The 7,905-nt window shown below is 39.4% G+C and overlaps 1 protein-coding gene across 1 annotated transcript in view; it reads left to right on the top strand.

Annotated features, from left to right (window-relative positions):
* Positions 1-7,905, top strand: part of hspbap1 (hspb associated protein 1) — a gene marked incomplete in the record, with an annotated part of 13,639 nt that extends 5,734 nt beyond the window's left edge. Inside the window, 3 exon segments of the mRNA XM_035677115.1 lie at positions 3,493-3,576; positions 3,984-4,094; positions 5,518-7,905. Coding sequence (XP_035533008.1) covers positions 3,493-3,576; positions 3,984-4,094; positions 5,518-6,084 — 762 coding nt within the window.

Here is a 7,905-nt window from a genome sequence, read left to right as displayed (position 1 = left end):
ACGAAGGTCTTTTCTGTATCTTCATCCTCTCCTTGTTTCCCACGAGAGCCCCATTTTTCTCCCTCCTTGTAATTGGTCTCAGGCTCTTTTATTTGTATTGAATCCAAATGATGAATTTAGCTCAAAGCTGTCTTGACATCTGATCCATGAAAAAATACATATATAGACTGAATATAGATATTGATAATATGGATATGTAGGATGGTGATTTACGAATCGCCTTGTCAGTTTGTCATTCTACAGAATAAGAAAGCATTTTTGATTCCTCTTGTATAAAAAAGAACTGTTTACAAAAAACATCAACACAAGAAAAACAAAAACATTTTTTCAAATCAGTTTTTATTCGTCAATCCACTGTAGTAGCCAACCTGGTGACTAGTTGAAGAGGAGAATATTATAAAACATTGTTATATGGCTTTAATCATTGGAGTAATACATAATGAACTATCTACTTTTCTCTTGTTTCTTCAATTTTTCCACTTTGGGGTCCATCATAGGTTGGATATTATGGCAACTAAACATTAACAACTGAATTCCTTTTTCTAACAACAATCCTAATCTCCCCTTTTAGCCTGAATGTACTAAATGTGAAGTTTCCTGTGTGGTAGGAAGCGCTGGACCTCTTTTCCTCCAAGGGACCACCATTAACCTTTACCCAACCCGGATCCCATATGAGGAGTCCAGTGTCTTCAGCCAGGTGATGTTCTCCATTCCAGACCTGAGGAGGTTCCTGCATTTTTCAGGAAGCCAGGGCCCACGTCGTTCACTCTGCAGCCAAGAACAGGTCAGGCTTCTTGACTCAATATTTTACCACCATAACAAATGTAATGGATCAAAGAGGTTCCCATTATTGGCTTTTTTTTTTAACTTGTGATTTCATTCTGCACCCTAAAGGTCTTCATGCAGAAGCTAAAGGGTGCACTAAGATAAGTAAACAACCACAAAATGTACCAGAGTGGGACTCGAGTCGAGTGACTTGACTCGAGTCAGACTTTAAGTCGCAAGATTGAATGGACTGTGACTTGTTGATTAACAGTTGATAAAAGACTTGACTTGATTGACTTGCTAGTCATGACTTGAGAACTTGACTTAGACTTGCATGAAATAAACTCGACAAAAGTCATTGCCGTCTTTATTAAATATTGAATTATCAAAAATAATCTTTTTTTCGATTCGGATGTTTCACTAGTTGATGTTGGGCGGAAACCTGGGCAAACCTGTAAATCTAACCAACTTAACTGCAGCGGTGTAGAGAGGCGGAGTGGAGCACTGGAAAGGTGGAACTGCTGGCCAAGCAGTGTTCCACAATTATACAATTTGGTTTCAGAGGACATAAGTTTCTAACCCAATTTCAGTTCTGCAACCCTTGACCTAAGCTATGACTTGACTCGACTCTCACAAAAATGACTTGGAACTTGCTTGAGACTTGTACATGTGTGACTTACTCCCACCTCTGAAATGTACACTTAAGGTGTTCAGTTTCATTTTGTGACCAAATAAGTTGTTTGGACATTATTATTCTAACCAAATTCAGATATTTGTTAATGATTCAATTCTCTGGACATTACTTTGTTCTTAAACGTAGTTGTAAATAAAGAAGCATCTATTTGTGATTTTTTTTACTACTGTAAAGCTTGAGCTGAAATGATTTATAGAAAAATAAAATAATAAAATAATCGGCCTCTCTTTTGATAATTGGTGAATTTTTAAGTCATTGAGGATTTCCCGCTTTTATTCATTATTATTCTTATGTAAAACTGAAAATCACTCTTTAGAGTGTCTGTTAGAAAAAAACAAGATATTTGAAGGTATCAAATTGGTCTTTAGCGGATTGTGTTGGACATTTATCACTATTTTTTGTTATTGCTCAAACTTTGTCAAAATGTGGTAGCTATGTTGAACTTTGAGCCATGTATCATAGCTAATACTGAGCCAACTGTACAAAATCATTACACATTTGCATTTTTGTCACCAAACATTAAACATCCTACCTCTTTTCTTTAAATCATTGCAAAACCAGCATGAGTGATTTACTGAAGTTTGACGTTATGCAACAGTGTGGTTCCACATTTATGTGATGGACTGCTTGTGACACAGAAGCAGTAACCATAAAATATAGCATTATTGGTCCTGAACATGTAAAAGTAGACCCCACAGCGAGATTTATTTGTCATGCTGTCCTCCATAAAAGTGTGTAGCAAGGCAACGGTTGTTACGTGTGTTCCAATTACAGTCTGGCCTTCTCAGTTATAGTGCGTCACCTTTAACAGACTAGAGCTTTTATATTTAAGGAAGTGAAAGGGTAAGTTACATTAAAGTCAGCCTTCTCATCACTCTTGATGTCTTGTCAGGAGAAAAGTAACAGGGTCAAATCTAGGTTCACTCTGCTTTAGAAGCAGAGGAGTTCAGTGTGAGGACAGTTAAGATTGAGGCGTTGTGCAATCAGAAGACGGCTGTCACAGTGCCCTGATTTTTCAGAAATGTCCTCAGCTACCTTTTGAAGTATTTTTCAATTCTGAATTACTGCAAAAGTCTTCCTGGATGTATTCGTCCTACTTTGCCTTGTTTCATTTTCCAGCTGCATTGTATTGAGAGACAAAATGGTGACAAAAGCAATTAGCCATCTGTCTCTCTGTCAGGTAACTCTGAAGGCTGGAGAAGCAATGTGCAGGTCAGGGTTCCGGCTGATGCTTTAGCAGATCACTTGTGCTTATCTTACCTAATGGAAAAGGATGATGGTTATACAGTTAGATGAGTGAGTTACAGTCCCATCACGGAGCCCTGGCCAGTCATTGTGGACCCCTCTAGTGAAAGTAATTTTGAGCAGCGACATTCATTCTTGACCTTTGGGAACAGCATGTGGTGAAAAAAGTCTCGAGCACGAAGAAAAAGGGTCAATTTGCTTTCAAGGCTTTCAACAGCGTCTCATACTCTTCATTTAGTAAATGGAACTGGCTCAGGTGTTATCACAGTACCATAATCTGGTCCTTTAGTCCTACAGTAATCAGTGGTTGTATCTAGGAGGCAGACTGTGATCGCCCACAGTCAACTCAGTCACCTTGAACTCTTCGGTGTTGCAGCCGGCATTTCACATGCAGTGGAAAGCTTTTGTGGACTTTTGTGCCTACATTACTCTCACTCTACACTTGGAGATATGACACAAAATGGATAGTTATGATATCTACAGCAATCTCCTACAGGAAAGGACAGATCATTCATCTTGTCTTGTCAGACCACAGGCCATGAATGAATCAGGACTGCTGAGGAGGCTGAGAATCAATAAGGCTTGCCCATTTTAATAGAGTCACTTTATGAATGGATCAACCACTGAGTCTGTGGGAGAAAAAGGTGTATGCTGCCATCTAGTGGGTGGTCAGTACAGTTATGCATTTCTCAACGTTCATCACAAAGGCTTAAAGACAAATGGGAAGGGAGTGGGTGATGTCACTTAATCCATTTAAGCTTCTGAGGACTTTTATCTTCTCTGCTCAGGTGCTTTATGTCCCCAGACACTGGTGGCACTACGTGGAGTCACTGGATCCCATCACCGTCAGCGTCAACTCCTGGATCGAGTTGGTAAGCAACCCGATCATGTCTCTCCCTCAACCCTGAACTATTAAACTCAAATCTGAAAAGATGTTCCACCTACATTTGTCCTGGAGAGCTGTTACTAGGGTTGATCCTAACAGCGTTCAGTGCTCCCAGGTGAAGGCTCTGAGTAATGAACAGGCCTGGCAGTAAAAGATTCCCTGTCATTATGATGAGTGTGTGCACAACGAGGACTGTGCGCAGCATGAAAAGTTCCCCACACAAATGTTTATTCAAAGAGTGGGTCCCACTCCAGCTTCCCCTGCAAGGTCACCGACACAACAAAACGTGCCTGCGGTGTACCCCCACACCGTCTTCACCGTTCACTGTAATTATCTTGATATGCAGTACTCATACTTACTTTGCTTGGCTTTTTGTTTTCTGTTCCTGCACAGGAAGTGGATGACATGGCAAGGGTTAGTGAAGCTGTGACCAAGGCGGTTGTCTGCGCCCTTAAGAGTGCACCTAGTGATGACAACAGTGACAACTGGCTCAATCCCACTGAGGTAGTCAATACTAAATCAATAATGTTTGTAGTCTTTGTGAACGATTTACACATTCTTGTTTCTGTTTAGCTTTGAAAAACCTCAAGGCTGTGTCTGGAATGGTTCTCTCTACTACTCACGTCTCACTGTAGAAGGGCTTTTATCCAGAGGACTGTATGGTGGATAAGATACACATTTGGTCACTGCTCATGTCAATCCTTTGATCCGGTAGTGTCCTAAATTAGGTCTGAGAATTAATTTAATATTATCATCCATCAACTTTTAATTTAAATGTATCTTGATGATATGTTACTTTATAATAATTCACTCTACAGTCTACAATAGTGTTTCTGTTTTGTTGACTCAACACCCATACAATGAGTCAGAAAGCCCAGCTCTGTACACGGCACCTAACTGTTTTTGGTCTGTACAAGAACTCCTCCATGGTGCAACATTATTGGTGTAAAGTATAGCTGATGTTTGTGCTTGAACTTATCCAGACCTCCACGAGCTTAATGAGACTCTTGTCTGCGTATGATAGATTACTAACCACTGTACCTCCCACACCTTCTTCTCTGTGTATCAGTTGGCACAGCCAGGCTTCTTCTACCAGTCAGAGGGTATATTTATCCCGCCTACAGGAGGTCATTTACTCTGTAGTCACAGTATGAGCTGCAGTATAGAAACACAGATGTTGGGGAGAGACTAAACCTCCTGGGATGCTTCCTGTAACTACAAAGAGGAGAGGGACTGAACTTAAAAACCCTCAAACTTTCTCAGCGTTTAGAGCTGTTTTTTTTTTCTTTTACCAAGGTAGACAGCTGACACATAATATTGTGCTATACTGGAGCTTTAAATCAGGCACTATAAATCTGAATAGTTTATAGTTATAGAGTCCAGAGAGTTTAAAGTATTTAGAAAAATAACGTCAGTCATTTCACTGCGGTCTTTCTAAGACAGCTATATGAGTTGTAACGAGGGTTCTGCAGGACCAGTTCAGTATAATTTATCTCAGCTTGTCAGCATGTAAACAGAGACATTAATATAAGCTAAAAGTACAGAAGGTTCCCCCAAAACTTTTAGTAACCAGCTGCTGTAATTGTAAGAGGTAATTACTCTGATGATAGACCAATTAAACCAATTAAACAAAGTTTAGAGCCACTGTGTGTTTAATATTATTTGATTATAGCTTCTTTCAAATTATTCAGATGGCAAGTTTTTGTGAGAAAACTTGAGAAAACCGGTGCAAGCTGTTACTTTTACTTCATTCACCTCACTGATCCGGGGGGTTGGATCTGTGGGGGAGTAAGGACAATATATTAACTCCTATTGTTCTCTGCAGTAGTGTGTTTTTATGGAACTAACTGAAGTCACATGTTTTGCATTAATTATGTGTCAGGTGGGGTTTGGTATCTGTAACAGTGTTTGTATTACGTCTCTGCAGGAAGGTGTAGCATCCCATAATGAGAACATGCAATATGTGAACCTGGCAGTGAGAGCTTTGGCTCAAAGACAGAGGGGCCTCTGCCACAGCAAGCTGACCCAGGACCCGAGAGACACCCTTCCAGTCAAGCGGGACTCCAGAGGACAAATCAGGAAGAACAGCGATTTGGTAACAGATTCTGTGCCCTTCAGCGTTCCCTTCGGACCACATCTCACTCCTGTACGCTGTCAGCAAGATTACTCACCAGAAACGAGGGGAACGACCACAAAAGATCCAGAGGCCAGCTCAGATACAGCACCGAAAACCAAGCTTGCATCTGCTGTCAGACTCCACCAGGGAAAAAATGAATGTATCCACGGTTTAACTCAATGTAGACCACGTGACTGTGCTGATGGGACGTCAGAGAACTCTTCAGTGGATTATGAGGAACCAGTACACCCAGTAATAACCACTAATGACCTGTTAGACTGCCTGGTGCATCCTGATATCATCGCCCGTGTCACTAAGCTTTTACTGGAAAGGCACACATATAATGAGCCCCAAGAGGAAGAAAAGCCCCTGATTTGACTAGTAATGGTCTCAGTTTCAGAAGCGATTTACAATCTGGAAACATGAGGACAAGGCTGTCTTAACTTTTCTACTCTGGATGTCTCACTGTTGTTTGCAGTGATGGAGAGCTGTGGAAAAAAGCAAAAGAGGCTGCAGAAATCCAAGCTACCAGTTATGCTTTGGTGTCAGTAAGAAGTGAGAAAGGACTGATGAAGAGTTTCACCCCGCTTTTCTTTCTACTCTCATCTGTCAAGAGTCCTCCCGGGACTAACTCCGGATGCGAGAAGTCACAACCAAAACTAATCGTAATGTGACGAGTGACGGCATAAAGTGGCTCTACCATTTCCTTGTTTTGTTTTGTCCCGCACATACTAATCCTGTTTGGTTCCTCCAGGGTAAGAAAAATGAACACTTAAATCAATTTGGTATGGTAATAAGCCACATAATTCAAGGTAATATTACTGAGATGTGAACATTTGTTTGCTGCATAATGTTTACCTGTCATTTGCTAATGAAAATTGTCATTGTAATGGGCTGGTGATTGATGAAAGTTGTGTAAGGAGCCATGAATGAAATGGCTTTGTTTGAATACAGAGTGGCACCATAGGTCACACATCTCTAAGAGAAAAGAAGGTTGTACATGTAGAAGAATAACAAATGAAACAAACAATTTCTTTGCTAAATTTGACGTCCTCTTTTTTTTTTTTTTCACCGACATGAATTGTATTCTAGAGACTGATAGTAGGTTTGACCAATTTAACACAACACATTATGCTACAGAATTGATTTAGTTATTAAAATGAGAAAACTGAGAACAATGAACATTATAATTTTCAAACAGCACAAAAATAAGTGTCAGCATCACTGTCTATTTATAGAACTTTATAGGGAGCAGCATAATTTACACTTTCCCTGAATAAGAATATATTTTATGACTTTAAAGGACCATACTGTTGGTTTTGCATGTTTTAGCATAACTACTGATCATATTTACAATAAGTTATTTATTTTCCTCCTGCTGTGCAGTAACTCAGTTCAATGTGCAGAGCCTTTAAACCCGTTTGAAAGAGACAGTGAACCTTCCCTGTTGTTGTGTGGTAATGCAAATAGCTACGCATTTCTTTGATGATTTGATGTGTTCAAGGATGCTGTCACATCTGACATTCGGCAGTGACGAGCTTTCAGAAAATCAAACCCAGAAGACAGACGGTAAGAAAACATTCTCAAACGAATATGAATGTGGTTGTTTGCCTCAGATATCAGATCTACAAGCACAGTTTTTAAAACAATCCCTGCTTGCAACTGCCCTACCAATCAGTAATCGATAGAGGAGCTCACTAAAAAAAGCCTACAAATGTTCATTGGGATGATTACAATTTTTTTAAATGGTATGTTTTGATAAATGGGTAATGGTAAAGCTACATTTTTTTTTTGAATGAATGATCTATAACATGCAAAACCACCAGTACCTTTAGTCCTTTAATAGCATTATTATAAGCACACAATGTAAACTGAACCATTTCTCCAGCGTGTTTTGTCAAAGGCAGTATACGTTAAGATTATCATAGAAAATATAACATTTTGACATAATACGAAACAAATATATACAGCATATGATATTTAACATTCATTTGTAATAATATTGATCATACTGAGGGAAATCACATTATTTAGCCTCTTTTAAATACTGTTTCATGTATTCAGTCTCATTCAGAAAATACTTTCCTGTTCTCTGGTTAAAAAAGCTTTCAGTGAATGGAGTGTTAAAGGTTTATAATAATAATAATACATTTTATTTAAAGGCGCCTCTCTGGGCACTCGAGGACACCGTACAACACA

The sequence above is a fragment of the Morone saxatilis genome, unplaced genomic scaffold, assembly GCF_004916995.1.
Source record: "Morone saxatilis isolate NCDOM2014 unplaced genomic scaffold, NCSU_SB_2.0 Contig5, whole genome shotgun sequence".
NCBI lineage: Eukaryota > Metazoa > Chordata > Actinopteri > Moronidae > Morone > Morone saxatilis.
This window is presented reverse-complemented; position numbering and strand designations above follow the sequence as displayed.